Here is a 27,074-nt window from a genome sequence, read left to right as displayed (position 1 = left end):
TTTCCTTGTACATGTACTTTTATTGCAGATGGATCAAAAGAATTATCGACATTCTGGAATGATTTTGCATCCATTAATTAGATTTTATCTGACATCAGCATTGTCAATACTAAATGTTTTGTAATCACAGCTGTGATCAGTTAGGAATTCTCATTATGTCCAGTTTATTTTCCTTTATTGTTTTGGCTTGCATGGTCTCCACTTTATTTGGCAGCTAGCAATACTGAAAGCTCAATACATCCGTCAGCTTTTGTTTTTAAACTGGGGAGACTTATTTTTCAACTATATTCAAAACATCTCAAAACTGGTCAGTTTTCACACTTTCACTGTTTGTATTGTCCAAGAGACTCTGGAATACTGCAGCTTTTGTGTTGCTGCAAAGTAGTTTCCCTTTTGCATCAAGTGAGTAGTAGCACAATGAATGATAGGAATTATGGTTCAGAGAAGATAAAAATCACCATTTAACATAAGTCACAACTGCAAATGTGAACCATGATTATAAAACTGTTCATTAATAAAATTGGTAACAAAAAATATAATTTTTTGATTCAGTACCATCTTTCCAAATGTAAAGGAAACAAAATCCAAAGTAAGCTTAATCACAGATACAAAAAAAGGGCATTTGTTTGGGTACCAAAATTATGAAACTGATGAAGTGGAAAAATATGTGGACTCATCTTTAAAAATACATTTTAAGATTTCTGTCTTTCTTGACTCAGGTAGGCTGCAAATTCCACTAATGTTCTGGTCGGTCTTCCTGCCATTCCCTTTCGCAGGTATGGAACTTCATCTTTGTTTGACATCACACCAGCTATGTCAAGGTGAGCCCAGTGTGAGACTGTAACAAACTCTCGCAAGAACGCTGCAGCTGTACACGCACCACCAGACCTGCAGGAACATTTCAGAGCAGAGTGGAAGTTACCAAGTGGCAGCAAGTGAATGTATTTCTTTGGAAGTTCATCACAGATTTTTTTTTTTAATTGAAAATCCCCTTCAAAAAGAAAATTAAAACAAATTTTTTTCCAAATTATTCCCCCTTGAATTCTCATTATGTCCACTTGATCCTCAATTGAAACACAGTCACTCTCTGCCCTGCTGGGCAAATTTCTTGGGTGACTGTTTCATTGGGCCATCACTGCAACAACCTGTATGAAACTAACAAGCTCCCTCTTTTAATTTATATTTTCACTTTTCATCGACTAAGAGCATGTTCTCAAATTTTCAGTTTATTTTGAATAGTGGACAAAATGGTTCACTGTCAGTCACAATGCAATTTTTCAGTTGTGGTACAGTAACATTTACAGTATAATGAATAGTTATAGACTTGCATTCAATTGTTTCAACTCTAAGGCAACCACATCATGGGATTGATTTTCACGTGAAGCATATATCGGGTAGGCAGTGGGCTACTCCCAACCACCTGATGACATCTGCAGGAGGCCTAATCAATTTTTGTGATCAGGCCTCATTTACATTGACATGAGGAGGCGCCAGTGCTAATTGCACTTTTACGGATAGCTGGCTGTATAGGAGAGCAGGAAATCCGGCAATGCACCATGGACCTGCAGCAACACTTTAAAAGGGAAGGTGGAAGTGTCAGGAGTCAAACAAAGCAGCAGTTTTCAGAAAATATTAAATACTGGCTCATAACACACAAGACACTGCAGGAAAACTGAGTGCCAGACCCCTTTCCAGCTTTCCCCGACTGTAGCTAAATGCACCTGGAAATGGCCAGCTCCCGATCTGTACCGCCTGCAGTTTGTGCAATAGAATGCAGGTCGATACAAATATGGTGTTAGGGCACTGACGTGATGTGACCCTGATCTGCAAACAATACTCAGGCCTCTGCCTGTTTTCAGCCTAAATTAAGGTCAGCCTGAAAATGGGAAAGAACATACCTCCAGGGAATTCCATCCCCCACCCCGATTCTCATCCCCCCTACTGCTCACCTTATGCCTAATAGCGGGGTGGTCATAAGACAAAAATCTGTCCCCATAGTGTGCTCGACACAAAATAAAATTAAACTCGAGCTCAGATGTGTAAGATTAACAACATGCATTTATACAAGTGTCTTCAATGCAGAAAACATTCCAAGGCTCTTCACAGAGGCATAATCAAACAAAAATGGATGCCGAGCCACAGGATATATTAGCAGGGGCGTCCAAAAGCTTGGTCAAAGAGGTAGGTTTTAAGGAGGGTTTAAAACAAATTAAGAGTGGTGGAGAGGGATTTAGGGAGGGACTTCCACAGCATAGTCCCTAGATGGCTAAAGGCACAGTGCCAACAGTGCAGCAAGGGGGATATACAAGTTCTGGGGAGCTTGTATGGCTGGAGAAAGTTAGAGATAGCGAGAGGCAAAGCCAAGAATGAATTTAAACACAAAGACGGGAATTTTTAATTCGAAGCATTGGGGAACCGGGAGCCAATGTAGGTCAGTAATGATAGGGGTGGTGGGCGAGAAGGACCTGGTGCAGAATAGGATATGGGCAACCGAGTATTGGATGATGTGTAGTTTATGGAGGGTGCAAGATGAGAGATTGGGCAGGAGAGCATCGGCATATCCTTAAAACCTTTCAGTATCAAATCAAAACAGAAAATAGTTTGCATTTCTTTTACCACACAACAGTGACAATATTTGAGTTTACAAATGTAAAGAGTGCTTATTTGGAAGAGTACTGAAAAGTATTAATGCCTTAACGTAAAGGCAATTAACCACAGAATGCAAGTTCACACAAAATAGGAAACATCTAATGGATATAAATTTGCTCAGTGTAACTCCTCAGTTTGGTATAAGACTACAGAATTAGGATTTACGTCCTAAATAAAAATCTGAGTAATGAAAGTCCCACCCGAAACAGAACAACTTGTATTTATATAGCACCTTTAACATAGTAAAACATCCACATTATAAAATAAAATTTGACACTGCGCCACATAAGGAGATATGAGTGCAGATGACTAAAAGTTTGATCAAAGAGGTAGGTTTTAAGGAGCGTCTTAAAGGAGGAAAGAGAGGTAAAGAGGCGGAGAGGTTTAGGGAAGGAATTCCAGAGCTCAGGGTCTAGGCAGCTGAAGGCACAGCCATTGATGGCAGAGCAATTAAAATCGGGTATGCTCATGAGACCAGAATTAGAGGACGCAGATATCTCGAAGGATTGTGGGGCTGGAGTAGATTACAGGGATAGGGATGGAGGGATTTAAATACATGGATGTGAATTTAAAATCGAGGCGTTGCATAACCAGGAGCCAATGTAGGTCAACGAGCACAGGGGTGATGGGCGAATGGGACTTGGTGCAAGTTAGGACACGGACAGCAGAGTTTTGGATGACCTCAAGTTTATGGAGGGTAGAACGAGGGAGGCCAACCAGGAGTGCATTGGAATAGCCACGTCTAGATGTAATGAAGGCATGGATGAAGGATTCAGCAGATGAGCTGAGGCAGGGATCGAGTCTGGCAATGTTCTGGAGATGGAAATAGGCGGTCTTAATGATGGAGTGGATATGTGGTCGGAAACCCAGCTCGGGGTCAAATATGACACCAAGGATGCGAACAGTCTGGTTCAGCCTCAGACAGTTGCCAGGGAACGGGATGGAGTCAGTGACTGGGGAAAGGAGACAATAGAGAGGTTGAGAGAGGTGGTGGAGAGGCAGAACTGGGTGTCAGCATGTGGAACCTGAAGTTGTGTTTTTGGTTGATGTCAGAGGGGCAGCATGTAATGAGAAATATGAAGGGGCCAAAGATAGATCCTTGGGGGTCTCCAAAGGTGCAGGAGCGGGAAGAGAAGCAATTACAGGTGATACTATGACTACGACTGGATAGATAAGAATGGAACCAGGCAAAAGCAGGAACACAGCTAGATGACGGTGGAGAGGCGTTGGAGGAGGATTGCGTGGTCAACCATGTCAAAGGCTACAGACAGGTCGAGAAGGACAAGGAGAGATAGTTTACCTTTGCACTGTCACATAGGATGTCATTTTTTACTTTGATGGGAGCCCATTCGTTACTGTGACAGGGCGGAAACCTGATTGGAGTTCTGGGAAAGATGGGCATAGATTTGGGAGGCAATACGTTCAAGGATTTGAGAGGAAAGGGAGGTTGGAGATGGGGCAACGATTAATCTATAATTCTCGTTCAGATGCTAAACGACCTGCTGTAAAATTCCAACAATGGCCTGGATTTTGCTGTACTAATAACGGAAGGCTGTCATCCTTATTGCTGAGTAACAGTGACAGCAATTTCTGGCGTCCGCACATGCGTAATTAAACACGGAAATCCGGAAGTTCCTGTCACTGATGCCCTGCTCCTCCACAGGGTGTGCTGTTGCAGTATTCGTCGATGGAATCTGCACAGAAATCACAGTGATGGCGAGAACTTAGGCCAACTACCCCTATTTTCTCTCTAAACACAAATGAAAAGGCTAGGTGTTGTACAATCAGGAGTAGCTGAGTTTTTAAACAGCGTAGTAAGTGATAATTACTGAACAACTTCTCTGGATCTTGAAAAAAATAATTGCACAAGTATGGAGTCTCATTGCCTCAAGAAATTAATGTTGCAGATTTATTTTTAATAAAAATAATTTTTTTTTAAATTCTGCTTTTGTTCTTCTTTAATGTCTTTCCCTTAATTCCATGCGTATGTCCCAGCCTTTATTTTTCTTCCTATCCAATAATTTAAATAATAATTTATATTTCCAGTTTTAATTCCTACTTTGCCATCTGTGTCTCAGTGAAGATTGTTCAATCTGGTTGATTGAACAGCCTCCATGCTGCTTGACCTACTCACAGATGCCACAGAGCCCCTGTAGAGGGCGCCAAATTCAACAAGCCCTCTAAAAGTCTGTGGGCAACCGTACGCAAAGTGAATAGCAAAAACTGTTCCTTCGGCGCTCATAGCAAAATCTGGGCCAATAGCATAATTATTTCACTTGTTTTTTAGTACCCAGAAATCAACCCAAGTGCTAACATAAAAGTGCCATTGGATATGTGAATGAATAACGGAAAAAATAAAGTATGAGGTCAAGGCCCATGATGTAGGACATTAGAAAAAGTGGAGAAAGGTTTGGCAATATCAAGTTTGGGTTTTAAAAGCCGACACACATTGGCGAAGGGAAGACTTGAGGAGATAAGAATTTTCAAAGTTTTGTGGTTCTGTGATAGGGTAGGATGAGTTTAAATTTCAACACAGCAGGCTTACAACCTTATACTGCAGCATCATGAAACAAGCAAATGTAACTCCCTTATTTAAAAAAGGAGAGAGCGAAACCACAAAATTATAGACCCGTTAGTCTAATATCTGTCGTGGAGAAGTTATTGGAATCTATAATTAAGGACAAAATGACTAAGCATTTGGAGAAATTTGAGCTGATTACAGAGCGCCAACATGCATTTGTAAACATTGGGTCATGTCTAACATAGAAACATAGAAAATAGGAGCAGGAGTAGGCCATTTGGCCCTTCGAGCCTGCACCACCATTCAATATGATCATGGCTGATCATGCAACTTCAGTACCCCATTCCTGCTTTCTCTCCATACCCCTTGATCCCTTTAGCCTAAAGGGCCACATCTAAATCCCTTTTGAATATATCTAATGAACTGCCTTCAACAACTTTTTGTGGTAGAGAATTCCACTGGTTCTCAATTCTCCAAGTGAAGAAGTTTCTCCTCGTCTCGGTCCTAAATGGCTTACCTCTTATCCTTAGACTGTGACCCCTGGTTCTGGACTTCCCCAACATCAGGAACATTCTTCTTGCATCTAACCTGTCCAACCCCTTCAGAATTTTATATGTTTCTATGAGATCCCCTCTCATTCTTCTAAATTCCAGTGAATATAAGCCTAATCGATCCGGTCTTTCTTCATATGTCGGTCCTGCCATCCCAGGAATCAGTATGGTGAACCTTCTCTCCAACTCCCTCAATAGCAAGAATGTCCTTCCTCAGATTAAGAGACCAAAACTGTACACAATATTCAAGTTGTGGCCTCACCAAGGCCCTGTACAACTGCAGTAAAACCTCCTTGCTCTTATACTCAAATCCTCTCGCTATGAAGGCCAACATGACATTTGCCTTCTTCACCGCCTGCTGTACCTGCATGCCAACTTTCAATGACTGATGTACCATGACACTCAGGTCTCGTTGCACCTCCCCTTTTCCTAACCTGTCACCATTCAGATAATATTCTGCCTTCCTGTTTTTTTCCACCAAAGTGAATAACCTCACATTTATCTACATTGTACTGCATCTGCCATGCATTTGCCCACTCACCTAACCTATCCAAGTCACCCTGCAGCCTCTTAGCATCCTCCTCACAGCTGACGGGGGGGGGGGGGGGAGGGGAAGAAAGAACAAAAGGGAGGGTCTGTGATAGGGTGGAAGGCAGGAGAGATTAGAGAGACAAAAAGGTTGATGGGCCAAATTGAAATATTAATGACAGAAGTTAGAAAAAGTTTAATCTGGATAGGGTGTGAATGGCGGAGTAATGACCAGCTGTCATTACTGCCAACCAGTTTTCTATCCACATCAATACATTACCCCCAATACCATGAGCTTTAATTTTGCACACTAATCTCTTTAGTTTAATTTAGTTTTTTTTAGGAAGTAACTAAAGTCTATGGATGCAGCTTATATGGTCTTTCAGAAGGCATTTGATAAGGTTCCACATCAGAGACTGTTAGCTAAAATTAAAGAAAAATTAATGACCTGGTTAGGAGACTGGTGTGAGAATCCTGGGAAGTCTCCATTTCAGATTTTCCCGACAAACTAACATGGACTAAATGAATTAAGTATTATGAGTTATAGGTTCAAGTTTGTATTTTGTTCCTGTTACACGACGCACGACGATTCTTGAATAATCATACTTTTAAACTAGTGTAATATGCCCTGGGTGGACCCGGTTAGATGGATTAGTTGATTATTAGAATATTCGTTTTCTATCTTTAGTGATGTAATCATAAGTAATCGATTTATAATCGTGTGCAAGAATTAAATGTAAAGGTTTATAATCATCAATTGTTTGGAATGATAACCTGAATTATATATGACATGTAAACCTTTTGCTTATGATTAAAAGTCTGTGAGTAAGCTGTAACCAAACAGCCTGGGGTGAGAAAGAGGAATGCCATGGTCGAATAGGGAGGCTATGGGTGAAGGTTGGATATTAGCCAACAGTAAGGATAGAGGCATAGAGTGCAGCTAGCCTGGGATGCAAGGTCAGATGTGGCTGCCACTGTGTTGGAATGTTATGAAGTCTGCGGTAAATTAAAAACATTGGCCTCTCACAGAAAGAGCAAGGACACCATATCTCGACACTTTGGAGATATGTTCATTTTGCGCTGCCGTAACTACCCCAGATATGAGTCTTGATGGTCAAAAACAGATGATGTAAGGCTGTCATAAGACCAGAAGCTGTATAAGTCACGGTGCTGCAGATGTGGCACCTTTATGGTTGGATTTTGGGTTTTGGATGTAAGCCAGTGATTGATTCAATAAGTCTCCATAGGCTTAGAAAAAGTGAGAAAAAGTCTAAGAAGGGGTCACTTGGGCACTTAGAGGGTAGAGGCATTCGGCCAAGAGCTTGGGAACATCCACCAGATGAGCTGAGGAGGGGGCAGGTTGTCGGAGGACCCATACCGATGGACGAGGGAGCCTAGAGGCCAGGGCTGACATGGGTGGATTCGTGGAGATCACGACCTTCTAACCAGGGTACAACAGATAATGTAACTCACATTTGCGCCTTGTTAGACTATTGCTCAGATACTGTAATGTATTAAGTCTTGCTTATACTGAATAAAAATAATCACCGTCACCAATAAAGGTCACATCGAATCTTTCGTACCTTAACAGTGGAAACAGTTAATTGGTCAGGATCCCGAAACTCTAACAATAGTTAGATAGTGGAAGACATAGAGTAGGGTTAATGGGTATGTACTTGAATTGGAAGGAAGTGACTAGTAGTGTCCATAAGGGTCTGTGGTGGAGCCTCATCCATTCACTATATTTATTGATGAATTAAGAGAGAGCCATATATCCAAGTTTGCTGGTTGGCGACACAGTAAGTCGCGTAGATAAGAAGCATAAAATTATGATGCTGGTAACATTAGAGAAGGATGAATTTCAGAAACAAGGATATTGTACTGTAAAGATAGGCACATATAAATATTGAGCTCAAGAATTTTTAAGATTGAAATACATAGACTTTTAAAACACAGGTTTTTCATCACAGCAGGAGGCAGTGTATGGGAAGGAGATTGCTGCAATATAAAAGGCAATATGGTGCTATAGAACATGCATCAAAGATTGTTCATAATAAAGCTATGGCTCAGGTAAAGCAGTGATCGGAAGTAGCAGTATGGTGTGAAAATGCATGGGGGACTCCTATCTCCGTTTGGCAATCGGTTCAAAAAACTAGGTGGTCATAAAACATCAGATGGTGTTGGATTCAGCAGGAAGCAGACCATAAAGAAAATGGTATAAGAAGAGATTCCATGTTTTTATTTAGTTAGAAAGAGATCTTTGACTACCTTCGAGACCCAAAAAGCAATCTTAGCAATTCCTCATTAAAATCCACACACGTGTCAGAAACTCGGCTAATGTGCACTATGCTGTATGGGTGTTTACAAGATTAATGTTTTGTCAATAATAAATTAAGTGAATCATTATATTACTATCTCTACCTTTATGAATCGGTTTAAAGGATAAAGGACTTATTCAACAGTTAGCCTTTATAATTAGAGAGCTAGTATATAAAAGGGAAGGAAGTTTTACAACTATGATACAAAGCCCTGGTTAGACCACATCTGGAGTAGTGTGCCGTTCTGGGCACTGCACTTTAGTGATGTATTGGCCTTGGATTCACGAGAATGTTATCAGAGCTCCAAGGGTTAAATTACAAGAGATTACATAAACTAGACATATTCCTTGGAACATAGAAGATTACTGCTGATTGATTTGATTGAGGTTTTTTGGACTTTGAAAGGAATTTATAGGGTAGATAGAGCAAAACCTTTTCCGCTGGTGGGGGAATCCAGTACAAGGGGACATAACCTTAAAATCAGAGCCAAACCATTCAGGAGAGAAGTTAGGAAACACTTTTTCAAGCAAAGGCTGGTAGAGGTGTGGAATTCTCTCCTACAAAAAGCAACAGATACTAGCTCAATTAATAATTTTAAATCCAAGATCGATAAATTTTTGCTATCCAAGGGTATTAGGGATTTGGAGCAAGGCAGGTGGATGGAGTTAGGATTCAGATCAGCCATGGTTTCATTGAATGGGGAAACAAGTTCGAGGGGCTGAATGGCCTACTCCTGTTCCTATGATTCAATTTCTTCAGTTTCATGCAATGTATGTTTAAAGTCATAAACATATGTGGGACATCCTGGAGAGATGTATGTTGGTCAGTGTTCTCGATCAGGCCAACATCCCCAGCATCGAAGCACCACATTCAACCAGCTCCGTTGGGCAGGCCACATTGTCCGCATGCCTGACACAAGACTCCCAAAGCAAGTATTCTACTCGGAATTCCTACACGGCAAGCGAGCCCCGGTGGGCAGAGGAAACATTTCAAGGACACCCTCAAAGCCTCCTTGATAAAGTGCAACATCCCCGTTGACACTTGGGAACCCCTGGCCATAGACTCGAGTCTCGTCGCCTAGAGCATGCAGAGAACAAGTGCAGGCAGCGGAAGGAGCGTGTGACAAACCAAACACCCCACACACCCAACGACTGTCTGTCCCACCTGTGACAGAGACTAACTGCCGTATTGGACTGTACAGTCACCTGAGAACTCACTTTTAGAGTGGAAGCAAGTCTTCCTCGATTTCGAGGGACTACCTATAATAATGATGACCCCCCCTGTGTAAGCCCCAGATAGAAGCCGATGATGTTGGACATCTTGGGGAGTTAAGGTTAACAATCAAACTTCTTTGTATCTTAAAGCAGCAGGCTTTCCAATATAAACATGATGATATTGAAGTATTGTAAAAGGAATGCATTGTCAGGCTTTCCGATATAAACAAGATTACTTTGAGGTGTCATGAGGAAAAGGCATTGCTTTTTTTCTGAAACAAAGTGTTTGTGAGGGAATAAATGTTAGCAATGACATGGTTAATGTTTCATTTTAGGGGAAGAAACATGGGAAGTAGATATCCATTGATTGATTGATTGATTAATTAATTAATTCACCCATTAACAGATAGCAATTGGTCAAAGATACTAGAAAATGTTATGTCAGGAAGTCTTGTTTAAGGTAAGTGGTTGAGGCAAACAATTGCAAACTGTTTACATAGATAGTGTGTTTTCAGATAAAGTGCGACATCCCTACTGACGCCTGGGAGTCCCTGGCCCAAGACCGCCCTAAGTGGAGGAAGTGCATCCGAGAGAGTGCTGAACACCTCGAGTGCATGCAGAAATCATGCGCAGGCAGCGGAAAGAGCGTGCGGCAAACCAGTCCCACCCACCCCTTCCTTCAACGACTATCTGTCCCACCTGTGACAGAGTCTGTGACTCTCGTATTGGACTGTTCAGCCACCAAAGAACTCACTTCAGGAGTGGAAACAAGTCTTCCTCGATACCGAGGGACTGCATTTTATGATGATGTTATCAGAGGATTTGGGAAATAGATAAATCATTGATATTTTCCTTTGATGTAGTCAAAATATTGTATATAAAGATACAGAAATTGAATATCCACTCTTTGTATACAGTTGAAGACCAATCACCTTTACTGTGCATCAATAAAGTCTGTTCCGTTTACTCGACTACGAAGGGCTCAATTTTCCCCAATGTCGTTTTTTGGCGCATTTCAAGAGTTACGCCCGTTTTTTTTGGCCCCGACTACTTAAAAAAAAAACTTGCAAGTTTCTACGTTCTAATTTTTGAAATTGGCGCCGTGCAAACTGTCCTTTAGCTTTGGAGAGATGGAGCCTAACGTCCGCATTGAAAAAAGGATAGCCCCCGCCCCGTTCTGCACATGCACAAAAAAAAAATGAAGTTTTTTACGTGACTGCTGTGGGCAGCATGCCCAGTACACCTCCCAGTCTGCATTTGGCCATTTTTAAAGAGCTTTGTGAGAGAACTTTTAGAGTGCTGTTGAGAACTTTAATTCTCAGGGGAAAAATCACGAGCTGTAATATGCAATGCGGCTCAAGGACCAAGAATTTCTCACAAGAGGAAATGGAGACACTAGTTACTGTAATTGAGGCCAGATGGCACGAGCTGGATACCAGTAGAGGTCACATAAAAGTTTCACCAAAAGAAATGAAGAAACACTGGAACCAACTTGCAAAAGATTACTGTGCAATGGTGACCACCCCGAGGTCTGGAGGCCAGTGCAAAAAGTGGCAGGACCTTGGTCAAGTAGTTAGTGTAAGTAATATTTTCATTTATTCACTAGAATTGCAATTGTAAACGTGACCATCTGTATGTCCCACCCAGCAGAAAGACACCCTCTCTAAAAAGTTCTATTTTCATCTTTGCAGAGGAAGGTGGCACACAACAAAAGAGAGAGAACTCGAACAGGAGGCGGCCCAGCAAATCGGCACCCACTGAAACACTTGAAAAACAGGGTTCGCTGCTTTGATGGGTTCTGTCCGGAGAAAAGCAACCATCACTGCACAAGCTGGGCCCACACTCGAGGGAGAGGGCAAGTCCTGCAAATTCCACCTCCTGGCTTTGCTAAAAGTCAAGTCCTGCACGGGCTAGCCATGCTTCGGTTTCTGGGGATGTCTCCATCAGCTACGCTTCGGTTGATGCAATGTGCTATCATTCATCGTGGTCCTTCAAATGAGCCTGCTGCTTGCGCTGTGTGAGCCTACTCGTGCCACCTTCCCCCCTCCTCTGCTGCTAACCATTTGTCTCTTCAGTTATATTTTGCAGAATTTAAGGCCAACCTGATGAGCCTGAAGATGATTTCAGAAGATTCAGACGCGGACGAGCCTGAAGAGGAGAACATCTTCCAATCCCACCTTCCAGACCAAGAGCATGGGGGTGAGGGGGAGGGGGGAGGATAAAGCCCTCAATGTTGTACTCACATTGGAGCAGGTGCAGGCGCCGCCCATTGAGGTGCTAGCCCCTTTCCTGAGTGGTACGAGTGTTGGGACATTCCATGGTTTTGCATAGTCCGAGGCTGCGGGTTCCAGTGGGGTGCAGCGAGCCACACCCAGGATGAGGAGGGGCAGGAGAGCTCGACCGCGTTCTCCTGAGGTGCAAGATGCAACAGATGTGGTTCAGATGATGACAATGAGTGCAGAGAGCATTTACCTTACGCGATCAGTCCTGGACACCATCAATGGGGTGGGTGATGAGGTATTGGGACAGTCGAGAAAAGTAACAACACTCTCACGAGAAATGGGAACACTGTCGGTGCACATGAGGGAGGGAGGGTCGCAGGTAGCAGATACATTGTTAGTGAACATGAGGGAGGGAATGTCGCGGGTAACTGATACACTGTTGGTGAATATGAGGGAGGGAATGTTGCAGGTAGTTGAGACACTGTCAGGGCACATGAGGGAGGGAATGTCGGAGATAGCTGCTGCTAGAAGGGTACATGCCAGACCACTCGGTCATTGATGGAATCAACAGCCACTCCCACGCCAATCCCCAGGCCAGCCTCTGAAGAGGCCCAAGCCGGGCCTTCCACATTATTGCCTGCCCACGCACCCCCATCAAGAAGTACGCATTGCCCGAGATGCTTGAAAGGATAAGCTTGGTACCAACCCGAGAAACGCTGCGCCACCGCCTGCGGGCAGGGGTGAAGTCACCAAGACCAAGGGCAGCGGGCGGTCTTCGAATAAGGTGGCGGAGAGAATGGTGCAGTCTTTATTTGCTGCTATTGTTGTTATTATTGTTGTTACTATTGTAACTGTTCTTAAATTAAACGTTTTCTGTAAGTGATGTAAATTTACAAGTTTAAAAGTTTGTAAGTGATCTTAACTGAAAACTTAAAAGTGTGATACAAGAATATTGTTATTAGTTAAGTACAAACAAGTGTTAAACATTTGAATAAAATATATTTTAAATTATAACTGAATCATTTCCATTATTTGTTCCATTATTAACACAACTTTTTGAACTAAAGAAGAATTATTTCCATTATTTGTTCCATTAACACAACAACATTATGGAACAGGTCCAAACAGTAAACATGGTCCATTTGGAATAGTTGCCGCTGTACCTTCAGGCAGCAAAGCATTCACAGATGAGCTGCTGCCAGAAGGCTCGAGCATTCGTTAAAGCCCGAGCATTCGTTAAAGCCCGACCTCCTCCGTCATTGTGCTCCGAGTTCAGGTAGTTGTATGGCTTCCTCGTTCTCATCAGCAGCCACGCTCACCTCAGGTGGGTCTTCGACTACCAGTTGCTGCCTCATGATGGCTAAGTTACGCAGCATGCAGCACATAACAGTGAACTGACCGGCAATCTCAGGGGAGTATTGCAAGTAGCCTCCGGAATGGCCCAGGCATCAGAAATGCTGCTTCAAGATGCCAATGGTCCTCTATTATGCTGCGCATCGCAATATAGAAATATAGAAAATAGACGCACCAGTAGGCCATTCGGCTCTTCGAGCCTGCACCACCACTTAATGTGATCATGGCTGATCATGCACTTCAGTACGCCATTCCTGCTTTCTCTCCTTACCCCTTTGATCCCTTTAGCCATAAGGGCCACATCGAACTCCTTTTGAATATATCGAACGAACTTCTGTGGTAGGGAATTTCACATGCTCACAACTCTGAGTGAAGAGGTTTCTCCTCATCTCGGTCCTAAATGGCTTACCCTTATCCTTAGACTGTGACCCCTGGTTCTAGACTTCCCCAACATCGAGAACATTCTTCCTGCATTTAACCTGTCCAATCACGTCAGAATTTTATATGTTTCTTTGAGATCTGAAGAGATAGCAAAGTTTCTGTTTAAAGAATGGACTCAGTCGAGAATATTTTGTGGATTTTATGGGGTCACCCTGCGCAGATATGTGAAAAAGCTGGTTTTGTTAAAACTCCAGAGACCGCATGGCAGTTAGCTCGGACAAAAGAACTGTCAGTCATCCATTGACAAAAGAGCTGTCAGCCAGGAAGGGGAGGGGCCATTCAAAGCCACTCTAATATGCAAAAGTACTTCTCACCTCCATCTCAGAAGAAGAGCAGAACAATGAACCCACTAGCCTGGCCAGCCATAGAGGAGCCGGGTTTTTCCCAACACAAAGACTGAGAGAGATGCCCAGATTAAGGGCCATCAGCCAAATACACACGGGTTGGATGGCCCATCACTGATCAAGTACCCGTGCTTAGAAACAAAGGGATTTTAAAGATTGGCGGGAAAGATAGGGGTAGCAAGACTCCCAGAGGTCTTTCCACTTTATTTTTAGCTTGGAGCTTGGAGTGAAGCTTGGAGCTTGCAGCTTGTATCTAGAGAGATCTCTCTCTCCATCTTGCTCCACCAAGATCGATGTACCAGAGGAAGTGGCCACAGTACCACAGAAGAAGCCACCGAGACTGAAGACCAGGCAGTGACTTCCCACAGCTGAGCTGAGAAAGGAAACTGGCTGCGTGTGGTGGTGAGCATGGTTGAGAGTGTCCCAAGCCAGTAACCAGATATCCCAGGCGAGCTGGGTAAGGGCTCAGGGTTTTCTCAGAAGTGAAGCTTTACAGGGCTATTCTGAGGAGGGTAATTTGTTGGTAGGGGTAGAGTTAGAATCCACCAGGGAATTACTGCATGTTACTAGGTCTCATTTCTGTACTGTATGTATGTTGTTTGTAACCTGGATTTTATTCTCCACAGAGACAGTGATTTCGTTTAGTAGTGCATGTTTTAAATAGTGTATGTTAGACCAAATAAATATAAGTACGATTTTTCACCGAAGCATTCCTGTCCGTGACTCATTTAATTTACACTCCGAATAATAATTCCCGAGTCTAGAACTTTCGTAAGGCGGGGGCGAATCGAACCGTCCGTCTAGCAATTGGGCTAGAATCAAAACCGTTTACAGATCCCCCCTCATTCTTCTAAATTCCATTGAATACAAGCCTAGTCGATCCAGTCTTTCTTCATATGTCAATCCTGTCATCCCGGGCTTCAGTCTGGTGAACTTTCGCTGTACTCCCTCATTAGCAAGATTGCCCTTCCTTAGATTAGGAGACCAAAACTGTACACAATATCCAAGGTGTAGCCTCACCAAGGCCCTGTACAACTGTAAGAGGACCTTCCTGCTCCTATACTCAAATCCTCTCGCTATGATGGCCAACATGCCATTTGCCTTCTTCATCATCTGCTATACCTGTATGCCAACTTTCAATGACTGATGTACCATGACACCCAGGTCTCGTTGCACCTCCCCTTTTACAAATCTGTCACCATTCAGATAATAATCTGCCTCAAATTTATCTACATTATACCACATCTGCCATGTATTTGCCCAAGCACCTAACCTATCCCAAGTCACCCTGCAGCCTCTTAGCATCTTCCTCACAGCTCACACTGCCACCCAGCTTAGTGTCATCTGCAAACTTGGAGATATTGCATTCAATTCCTTCGTCTAAATCATTAATGTATATTGTAAATAGCTGGGGTCCCAACACTGAACCTTGCGGTACTCCACTAGTCACTGCCTGCCATTCTGAAAAGGACCCGTTTATTCCTACTCTTTGCTTCCTATCTGCCAACCAGTTCTCTAGCCACGTCAATACATTACCCCCAATACCATGTGCTTTAATTTTGCACACTAATCTCTTGTGTGGGACCTTGTCAAAAGCCTTTTGAAAATCTAAATACACCACATCCACTGGCTCCCCCTTATCCACTCTACTAGTTACGTACTCAAAAAATTCTAGAAGATTTGTCAAGCATTATTTCCCTTTCATAAATTCATGCTGACTTGGACTGATCCTGTCACTGCTTTCCAAATGCGCTGCTATTACATCTTTAATAATTGATTTCAACATTTTCCCCACCACTGATGTCAGGCTGAAGGTCTGTAATTCCCTGTTTTCTCTCCCTCCTTTTTTAAAAAGTGGGGTTACATTAGCTATCCTCCAGTCCATAGGAACTGATCCAGAGTCTATAGAATGTTGGAAAATGACCACCAATGCATTCACTATTTCTAGGACCACTTTCTTAAGTACTCTGGGATGCAGTCTATCAGGCCCTTGGGATTTATCGGCCATCAATCCATCAATTTTCCGAACACAATTTGCTGACTAATAAAGATTTCCTTTAGTTCCTCCTTCTCGCTAGACCCTCGGTCCCCTAGTATTTCCGGCAGGTTATTTGTGTCTTCCTTAGTGAAGACAGAACCAAAGTATTTGTTCAATTGGTCTGCCATTTCTTTGTTCCCCATTATAAATTCACCTAATTCTGACTGTAAGGGACCGACATTTGTCTTCACTAATCTTTTTCTCTTCACGTATCTGTAGAAGCTCTTGCAGTCAGTTTTTATGTTCCCTGCAAGCTTACTCTCATATTCTATTTTCCCCCTCCTAATTAAACCTTTTGTCCTCCTCTGCTGAATTCTAAATTTCTCCCAGTCCTCAAGTTTGCTGCTTTTTTTGGCTAATTTATATGCCTCTTCCTTGGATTTAATACTATCCCTAATTTCCCTCGTAAGCCACGGTTGAGCCATCTTCCCCTTTTTATTTTTATGCCAGACAGGGATGTACAATTATTGAAGTTCATCCATGTGATCTTTAAATGTCTGCCATTGCCTATCCACCATCAACCCTTTAAGTATCATTCGCTAGTCTATCCTAGCCAAATCACGTCTCATACCATCGAAGTTACCATTCTTTAAGTTCAGGACTCTAGTCTCTGAACTAACTGTGTCACTCTCCATTCTAATGAAGAATTCTACCATATTATGGTCACTCTTCCCCAAGGGGCCTCGCACAACAAGATTGCTAATTAATCCTCTCTCATTACAAAACACCCAGTCTAGGATGGCCAGCTCTCTAATTGATTCCTCAACATATTGGTCTAGAAAACCGTCCCTTATGCGACATGTTGTATTCCCGCTCAGCTTCCGTTCGGGTTACGCGCAGGGGCTTCATGAGCCAGGTGGCGGGGCCGTACCCTTTGTCTCCCAGCAGCCAGCTCTGCCCTTCTGGCTGCTGCTGAAACGTGGCAGATATAGCGCTCTCGTGTAGGATGACTGCATCATGGGTGCTCCCATGGTATCATGCATCAACTGCCATGATGCTGTGCATGTCGTCACAGACGAGCTGCACAAACACGGAGTCGAAGCCTTTTCTGTTCCTGTACATCTCGGAAACCTCCAAAGGTGCTCGCAAGGCGATGTGGGTGCAGTCAATGCAGCCCTGTATCTTTGGGAACCCAGCAATCCTGGAGAAGCCCACAGCCCTGTCACGCCTTGCCTCGGTGGTCATGGGGAACTTCATGTAGTCATTCCTCTTGGCATATAGTGCAGCAGTCACCTGCCGAATGCAGATATGTGTTGCATGTTGAGAAATGGCGCACACATCCCCAGTTGTGGCCTGCAATGATCCAGATACATAAAATGAAAGTGCAGCTGTAACCTTTGCTTCAACTGACAAAGCAGTCCTCCTGATGCTTCTCGGGCGCAGGTCTGCTTTTATTAACTCACAGATCTTGTTACAACTTCTTTGCAGAAATGCAGCCTTCTCACACAGTCTGCATCACTGAGGTTCAGGTATGAACGCCTGCCTCGATATACCCGATGTGGGTAAGGCCTCCTGCCCATCATCCTACGTGCTCTGAGGTTTTTCATGTGATGATGTCTAATCAATCTTCTCCTCTGCAGCACCATCACCCAGAAAGCTTGCACCAGGCATTGTCAATATTGCCCCCATAATTAAATTGTAACTTTGCAAGGAGGTCAAAACAGCAGGACAAAGCACTCAACCTTCTTTCCTCTCTCTCTATTCCCAAGATCGACGCCCTAGTATGGACCACACCCTGGTCTGCACATGCGCTTAGAACGGGAAGCTCAGTATTAAGTGAAGACATTTGGGGCAACGAAGTGTAATGCAATTCTTTAATTTTTTATATTTTTCAAAGTACCACCCCACCACCGACCGAACGGCTCCTCACCGGGCTCGAGGGCCAGCCAGCAAATCGCTCCCTCGCCCAGACATAGGGGCTCAACGTCCACCAACCCCCCCCCCCCCGCCCGCCCGCCCCACCCCCCCCCCAACCCAACTGGGCTTCTTTTGAAGCTGCTGTATAGTAGATGGGTTCTCATCCCTTCAGTTCGGCTTCCACCCCCCCACCCTCTTTTGAAGCTGAGCCCCGAGCCCGTGTCTGGGCGAGGAAGCGATTCTGCCGGCCGACTTTCGGTGGTGGCGTGGTACTTTGAAAAAAATCAAAAATTAAAGAATTGCATTAGACTTCCATTTTCTCCCTTTTGGCTTTGAAAAAAATTAAGCTTCATGATGCATATTCTTTGTCTTCCTGACTCCCTCCAAAACTTCACCTAAAAACAATGGTGTCTTTCTGCGCTGATTTTTTAATGTGTGCTGGTTTTTCTTAAGTGCCCAGAAGGTTTTGTAGGAGTGGTCACATACACCGTCCTAGGAAAAATGTAAGTTGGCCAAACTTGCTTAAATGTGAAAAACTGGCGCAGACATCAGGTTACACCCCCATGACACAAATAAACACTAACTTAAAAAAATCATACCAAACTGAGTTACACTGGCGTAGAAACTTTGGGGAAACTTGGATATTTTAATTAACACCAAAAAATGCGGCACACGTCAAATAAAAAACAGCGCAGATAACTGGGGAAAATTGAGCCCGAAGTCTCGTGCTTACTCGAAAGTGTTGTTGTGAACCAGAGGAGAAAGGAGATTGCTTAACAATGTAATATGAAATAAAGTGAGAATTGTTTCGATTTAAGGGCATGATACTGTATTCACCTGTATTTGCCGATGTTATTCAGGTCTGCTAGTTGCGATTCTGTGATCTGTCTGGTGTAATGCTGGAAGAGTGGCATCCTCCACACTCTATCTCCAGTCACAACACTAGCCTAAACAAGAACAGTACATGCTCAGCATTATCCATTATGGTTAAAAATGCACCATCCAAAACTGAAAAGGACATTAATTAAACCTAAATTCTCAATGAAAAAACATTCTATTCATATTACTAGTGCTACACTTTAAAAGATAACAAGGTGAATAAACTATCAGCACAAATTTTAATGATTTTCAAGCTACTCCACACACTGCTAATTAGACCATGCATTGTTACTAATAAAAGCACCAATTGTTTAGAATCTGAGTGCGGTAAATTATTTAAAAATAGATGTGTTTTTGAGCCACCGTGCTTATGAAGGACTTGAATGGAAGATGGGGCTGGATATAAAAATTGCCCTTTCTTGTTACAATATTATGGCCCTATAATATAGTCGAACATCAACTTACAAAATAAATTAGGGTATTTAGTTTTAAATACACTTTTGATTGCAGTTCTGCAATTGATTGATTGCAAGATTGATGACGACTTGTTATTCCCAAATTCCTGCTGATGTTGCTATATCACTGTACGGTACAAGCGGTGATAGAAGCTGGTTGGTCAAGTTAACAGACTCACTATGCTGTTGGTTCGTTGTTCTTTCTGAAAATTCATGGTGGCTAACCAGGAGGGAGAATCAAGGCTACAGTACTTGAGCAGTGCCGACTCACTCTATCTCTAAGCTGTCCTGGTCTGCAGTTCTGTTTCATCCCTCGCCTCATTCTTAACCAAAAACTTTTTTCCTTCCTTTCAGGTGTCAAGGATTGTAAACTTCAACAACTCTTGGACACCAACTCCCCTCCGGAACCTTCTTCCCCTACACTTCCCTCTGATCCCATCCCTTCTTCCAATCTCACCCCCTGCAGTATTTTCACTATCCCCTCTGACCTTCCTCTCTCTGACCCCGAATGATCAGTCCTCAGCAAAGGCCTGAGCTTCATCCCTTTACGCCCCCACCTCAATGAATTTTGAGCTCGGCACGATACTGAGCTCTTTTTCCGCCGCCTTCGCCTTGGTGCCCACTTCTGCAGCCAGGAGTCTTCCCCCCCCCCCCCCCCCTTCTCCCATTTTCAGAATTCTCGCTCTACCTGGACCCCTCCCCCTCTGGCCTTTAATCCTCTCCAGACCTCTTCATTGCAAACTGCCAATGGGACATTGGCTGTCTCAATTTCTCTGCTCCCCTCACTCACTCCAACCTATCTCCCTCTGAACTTGCAGCACTCCGCTCTCTCAGATCCAACCCCGACTTTGTCATTAAACCTACGCTCCCAGCATTCCTAAGGGACCACTCCCTCTGCGACACCCTGGTCCATTCCACAGTCACCCCCAGCACCCCCTCCCCTTCCCATGGCACCTTCCCTTGCAAGCGAAGTAAGAGAGGAAATAGCAGAGGCCTTGACCATCATGTTCCAGTCCTCTTTGGATCTGGGCATGGTGCTGGAGGATTGGAGGACAGCTAATGTAGTACCCTTGTTTAAGAAGGGAGAAAGGGATAGGCCGAGTAATTACAGGCCTGTCAGCCTAACCTCAGTGATGGGAAAATTATTGGAAAAAGTCCTGAAAGACGGGATAAATCAGCATTTGCAAAGGCAAGGATTAATTAGGGTCAGCATGGATTTGTTAAGAGAAGATCGTGTCTGACTAACCTGATTGAATTTTTTGAGGAGGTAACCAAGAGGGCCGATGAGGGTAGTGCGTACGATGTAGTATATATGGACTTTAGCAAAGTTTTTGATAAGGTCCCACATGGTAGACTGGTCATGAAGGTTAAAGCCCATGAAATACAGGGCAAAGTGTCAAGTTGGATCCAAAATTGGTTTGGAGGTAGGAAGCAAAGGGTAATGATTGATGGATGGTTTTGTGACTGGAAGGATATTTCTAGTGGGGTTCTGCAGAGCTCAGTACTGGGACCCTTGTTTTTTGTGGTATATATCAACGATTTAGATTTGAATTTAGGGAGTATGATTAAGAAGTTTGCAGACAACACTAAAATTGGCTGTGTGGTTAATAATGGAGAGGAAAGTCATGGACTGCAGGAGGATATCAATCTACTGGTCAGGTGAGCAGAGCAGTAGCAAATGGAATTTAATTCAGAGAATTATGAGGTGATGCACTTTGGGAGGGCTAATAAGAAAAGGGTATACACATTAAGCGGTAGGCCACTTAATAGTGTAGATGAACAAAGGAACCTTGGAATGCTTGTCCACAGATCTCTGAAAGTAGCAGGCCAGGTGGATAAGGTGGTTAAGAAGGTATATGGAATGCTTGCCTTTATTGGCCGAGGCATAGAATATAAGAGCAGGGAGGTTATGCTTAAAGTGTATAATACGTTGGTTAGGCCACAGCTGGAGTATTGCGTGCAATCTGGTCGCCGTATTATAGGAAGGACGAGATTGCATTAGAGAGGGTGCAGAGGAGATTTACTAGGATGCTGTCTGGAGTGGAGAATCTTAGTTATGAGGACAGATTGGATAGGCTGGGTTTGTTCTCATTGGAACAGAGGAGGTTGAGAGGAGACCTCATTGAGGTGTACAAATTATTGAGGGGCCTGGACATAATGGATAGTAAGGGTCTATTTCCATTGGTGGAGGGGTCTATTATGAGGGGGCATAGTTTTAAGGTGCAAGGTTTAGAGGGGAATTGACGGGGGCTTCTTTACGCAGAGGGTTGTGGGGATCTGGAACTCGCTGCCTGGAAGAGTGGTGGATGCAGAAACCCTCACCACTTTTAAGAGATGGTTGGATGGGCACTTAAAGTGCAGCAACCTGCAGGGTTATGGAGATGGTCATTGGGATTAGACTGGATGACCTTTTGTTGGACGGAGCAGATATAATGGCAAGTACTGCAGGGAATAGAATACGGCCAGGGTGATCTCCTGGACTAGTTTTGATCGCCTGGATGGGTCGGAGAGGAATTTTCCCAGATTTTTTCTCCCTAAATTGGCCTGTTTTTTAAATCTGGCTTTTGCTTCTCCCAGGAGATCACATGGCTCCGGTTGGGGTGGAGTGTAGAATGTTTTAGTATAAGGGGTGTCACAGTTGTGGTGAGGCGGATTGGTTGGGCTGGGTGCTCTTTGCTTTTCCATCATTGTTCATAGGTTTATATGTAACCTTTAGGGCTGCTGGCCAGGGGCCGTGTGGCTCTTTGTCAGCTGGCATGAACTCGATGGGCCGGAATGGCCGTCTCCTGCGCTGTAAATTTCTGTTTTTAAGCGCAGGAGATGCAACACCTGCTCTTTTACCTCCACTCTTCCCATTATCCAGGGCCCCAAATACTCCTTCCAGGTGAAACAGCAATTTACATGTACTTCTTTCAATTTAGTATACTGTATTCGCTGCTCACGATGGTCTCCTCTACATTGGGGAGACCAAACGCAGATTGGGTGACCGCTTTGCGGAGCACCTCCGTTCAGTCTGTAAGCATGACCCTGAGCTTCCGGTTGCCTGTCACTTTAATTCCTCGCTCCACTCCAAAATTTCCGTCCTCGGCCTCCTACACTGTTTCAATAAAGCCCAACGCAAGCTCGAGGAACAGCACCTCATCTTTCATTCAGGCACTTTACAGTCTTCTGGACTCAACATCAAATTCAACAATTTCAGATAACCTCTGCCCATTTTTGGCTCCCTCCCCCCACCCCCCCACCCCCGCAATCTTGTGTTTTTTTTCTCTTTGTCTCCAATGGCAGCTGGTCATTATTCCGTCATTAACACCCTATCGAGACTAACCTTTTTCTAACTCCTGGCATTACCATTTGAATTCGGCCCATCATCCCTTTGTCTTGCTAATCTCACCTACCTTCCACCCTATTACAGACCTTCCCTTCTGTTCTTTCTTCCCCTCCCCCTTTCAGTGCCCCTTAAGAATCTGTTCTTTTCAAACGTTTGCCAGTTCTGACAAAGGGTCATCGACCCGAAACGTGAACTGCTTTTTTTTCTCCACAGATGCTGCCTGACTCGCTGAGATTGCCAGCATTTTCTGTTTTTACTACCGTACTGTAGCTCTATCTCAGACCTATACTTCCTTCAAGCCTGGTTTTCTCGCACAAGTGTAGAATCGCAGAATTAGCCCACAGCTCCATTTATTTTTTTTGAAGTGCTTTAAAATAGAAATTAGATTTTACAAATAAATCGGCAATCTTTTACATACAACACTGCATAAACTATTCTTACTTGTCTGAGGTGCCCCCACAACCAGTCAGAGTTGGTGAAAACTCCAGTAGCTGCTGATCCCAGAGCAACATCGATTGCACCTGTTAAAATAGCTCAAATCAAATCGCTGCAGTTCAAATTTTTAAAAACGTATTAATGATTACATTTCAGTCTGACTACCAAAATCTTACGTAAGGCATAATCAACAACTTCTCTGCTATCACAATTGTATATATTACAATATTGTAGTGGTTATGTTACTGGACCAGACAGAGGTCTGGACTAATGATCCAGAGTACGAGAGTTCAAATCCCACCATGGCATGTTGAGAATTTGAATTGAGTTTTTAAAATCTAGAAATTAAAAAAAAACTGGTTTCAGTAAAAGACCATGATGCTGTCAGATTGTTGTAAAAATCCAACAGGTTCATTAATGTCCTTTAGGGAAGGAAACCTGTTGACCTAGTCTGGCCTATATTCCAGTCCCACACGGTGACTCAGTTACATCAAACCACTACAAAGAATATCACAGGGACGACAGGGGTTCAAAAAGGCCCAGCACCACCGCCCACATCACAATCATTTTTTTAAAATTCTGAATTAAATGTTTTGCTTTGAACACATTTCAAAAGTTGTCAAGCAAAGGAGTTCTAATGTCAAACTGGCACAATGATGCAGTTGTAGTTGGGATGACTTTCTCAGCACTTTAATTCCTAAAGAAATTGGCAGATATTGCATAGTTGTCATCACATGCACTTACTGACTTTGTGCAGGATCAAAGAAAGTTAGCTTTACAATACCTGTTAAAGTTGCTGCATTTACAACTGCTTTGGGGTTAAAGTTGTGTGCATAGCACAGGGCATCAGCGAGTATCAAACGGCCTTCAGCATCGGTGTTATCCACCTTAAAAATAGAGAATTCAAGCAGAGAGGACTTAGAAAACTTCACTGAAATAAGATCCGTAACCAGAATCCCAACATGTAAAATAATTGAACACTTAAGATTCTGGTTCAAATCAATTACTTCTGATGGTTTCAAAAATAATCTATTTGAAAACACAAACCCACCAACCCCACTCCCAAGATCAAGCTTCAGTCTTCAATCCCATCAGTTACTAGCTCCAGTAGTGGATAAGGTAGCATAGTGGCTTTGGGCTCAAAATTGGCCCCTGCAGATTTTTGCCGCACTCACTGGAGTTGCGCCGCTTTTGTAGGATGAAAAGGACACTGAAAAAATGTCCTCCGATTCTGGCCGCTGTATTGTCTCTTCCAGGGCTTGGCGCAGTCAATTGGGGGCTGGAGCTAGGGCCCTGCGCCAGAAACAGTGCCGGCAGCTCTCCACATGTGCATTACAGTGTGCGCGCATGTGCAGTAGCTCCTGCCTCCAGCCTCTCGGTGTGCATGCTGCAGCGTGGGACCCGATGCGTTCTGCCCCTAGCCCAGGCCGAGTGGCCGATTGCACAGGCCAGCCCGTTGCAGGAGAAAATGCTTCGTTCGGACTGGACATCGAGATCGTGTGGCTGCAATAGCGTGTTGTTTATAATTTATAATTAAGTACGTAACTCTATAATTATTGCAGAATATGGGAAGCAGTTAGCTGGTGTTTGGTTATTTTAAAATGCGATTCCAAGTATGACCGGCACTATGCAGCTCTCCACTTTGAAGCCAGCTTGAAAGCTCCAGTTCAGCACTTTATCTCTTGGGCTTTGTTTGAATGACATTGCTGTTTTCTGCTCGTTATGTTAATGTTTGCTAAGATTTGTTGTGGCAAGTAATGATTTGTTGGCACAAGCAATGGTGTGCTGCCACCCAGAAACTGTCATATCCTCTCCATTTGGGACTTTGTGCAGAATTATAGTAGTGGGGCAGAAATCACACTGTACACGGTAAGGGCTGAAGTCCATGGGGGTTTGCTGTGGGATCGTCGTTGTGCCGAACCACTTTCTTTAATTATCTTTAATTAGTTGTGAGATTAGGGCAATTTAATTCAACTTTTACTTCTTTTATTTTTGTAGTTTAAGCTTCCATGAATGCTTCTGTTGTATAGTAAATTAACTTTGCGAAGTTTGTCATATGATGTCCTGTATAGCTGTTTGATCCTATTCACATTCTTTAGTCAAGTCATTAAGTTCTGCTGGCCTCCGATGTACCTACCGTCACTGATTTCTTAACTCTCCACAAGGGTTTTCTGTGCGGCCACAAGTGGCCACATACACTGGCCTAAGTTAGTTTGGAGTAACTATTAGCTGTCCAAAGTGGCTGGTAATGCCCCCTTTTGAAAAAAAGAACTAAACTAAAAAAATCCTAACTAACTCACTTACACTGGCGCAAATTGAATATGCAAAATGGGGATTTTTAAGATACTACAGAAAAATCAAGTTGCTCGGAAAAAAATGGAGCAACTCCTGGCCAGTTTTGAGCCTTATGTTATGATACGAGTAATCCAGAACCTGGACTAATGATCGAGAAACAAGAGTTCCCCCATGGCAACTGGGGAAATTTAAATTCAGTTAATTAAATAAAAATCTGCAATTTAAAAAATCTGCAAAAACCCATCTGGAAGGAAAGGAAAGCTTCTATCATTACCTTGTTTGTCCTTTATGTGACCCCAGACCCACACCAATGTGGTTGACTCTAAACTACCCTCTGAAATGGCAGCACAACACCACCTTCTCAAGGGCAATTAGAGATGGGCAATAAATGCCGGCCTTGCCAGCGATGCCCACATCCCTTGAACGGAAAACAATCCCAGAGTGACACTCACAGCAATTCTTTCTCCTATGGGGAAAATGCTGAACCTTCCCTCAACAACTTTAATTGATAATATAGCTCAGGTTGCGTCATCACATATTTAAAAAGTAAAAAAATTGAAATTCAATTCTGGGGCTTAGGGGTCTGAGTAATTTTTAGCCCCACCACATTCCTCTTCCCCTTATAGTCCACCACCCCCCGCACCCCCCCACCAGACAGTCAAACTGAATCAGACTAGTTGCATTCAGCATCCTGTTCAACTGAGCTGATCTGTAGACCCACATTCTACCCCATACCACGTTCACTTGTTTCCACGTGATTCTGGCTCTACCTCACCACTCAATGCTGCTGAAACATGTATAAGTGCCTTTTTCACCAGTTCCAATACTGACCTCTCTTGCTGCATAAACTCTGCAGCTTATATCCTGTCTCACACGAAGTCTCATTCATCAGTCAACCACATCCTTCACAAACAGCACTGGCTTCCAATCCCCAATCCATCTCTGCATTGTCTGTTGGTGGTGATGTTGTTGTCAGCCATCCGTTCTACAGTTTCCAAATCCTAGGCTGAAATTGTTATGTATCTGGACTAGTATCTGCTCTGTACAGCCACCAGCGGGCTCATTCCACGGAGTCCCAAGGGATCTCATAATCCCTTGGGAGCACAGGTATTTAAGAGTGCTTCACAGGTTGGAGAGGCACTCTGGAGATCTGCAATAAAAGACTACGGTCACACTTTACTTTGAACTCACAGTCTGACTCTTTCTCCATACACAACAACTGGCGACAAGATACAGATAGCGAACCCAAAGATCCAGAGAACAGTGAACATCCTGGAGAAATTTTCAGAGGGAGATGATTGGGAAACTTTTGTGGAGCGACTCGATCAATACTTCGTGGCCAACGAGCTAGATGGGGAAGAGACCGCGGCCAAATGTAGAGCGATCCTCCTCACCGTCTGTGGGGCACCAACGTATGGCCTCATGAAGAATCTACTTACTCCAGCGCAACCCACGGAGAAACCGTATGACGATTTGTGCACACTGGTCCGAGAGCATTTGAACCTGAAGAAAAGCGTTCTGATGGTGAGGTACCGGTTCTACACTTACAAAAATTCTGAAGGCTAGAAAGTGGCGACTTATGTCGCCGAGCTAAGACGCCTTGCAGGATATTGCTAATTTGAAGGACATTTGGAGCACATGCTCAG

At 43.6% G+C, this 27,074-nt stretch overlaps 1 protein-coding gene across 1 annotated transcript; it reads right to left on the bottom strand.

Annotated features, from left to right (window-relative positions):
• Window positions 1–26,284, bottom strand: LOC139250575 (cytosol aminopeptidase-like). Its single transcript, XM_070872968.1, has 5 exons — window positions 26,260–26,284; window positions 23,918–24,020; window positions 23,140–23,219; window positions 18,874–18,983; window positions 1–888 (listed from the first exon to the last, which is right to left on the bottom strand). Exons 4-5 carry the CDS (start codon window positions 18,948–18,950, stop codon window positions 693–695), a joined length of 273 nt encoding a protein of 90 aa, XP_070729069.1. The 5' UTR covers window positions 18,951–18,983; window positions 23,140–23,219; window positions 23,918–24,020; window positions 26,260–26,284; the 3' UTR covers window positions 1–692.
• Window positions 26,285–27,074: the final 790 nt, after the last annotated feature.

This window comes from Pristiophorus japonicus, unplaced genomic scaffold (assembly GCF_044704955.1).
Source record: "Pristiophorus japonicus isolate sPriJap1 unplaced genomic scaffold, sPriJap1.hap1 HAP1_SCAFFOLD_393, whole genome shotgun sequence".
Classification (NCBI taxonomy): domain Eukaryota; kingdom Metazoa; phylum Chordata; class Chondrichthyes; family Pristiophoridae; genus Pristiophorus; species Pristiophorus japonicus.
This window is presented reverse-complemented; position numbering and strand designations above follow the sequence as displayed.

What these genes read in the sequence shown, in the direction of transcription:
- LOC139250575 (XM_070872968.1), bottom strand. Translation starts at nt 18,950, where the DNA reads ATGCCACTCTTCCAGCATTACACCAGACAGATCACAGAATCGCAACTA. An exon ending in AATAACATCGGCAAATACAG is followed by an intron (nt 889 to 18,873) that starts GTGAATACAGTA and finishes ATGTTCCTGCAG; the next exon opens with GTCTGGTGGTGCGTGTACAG.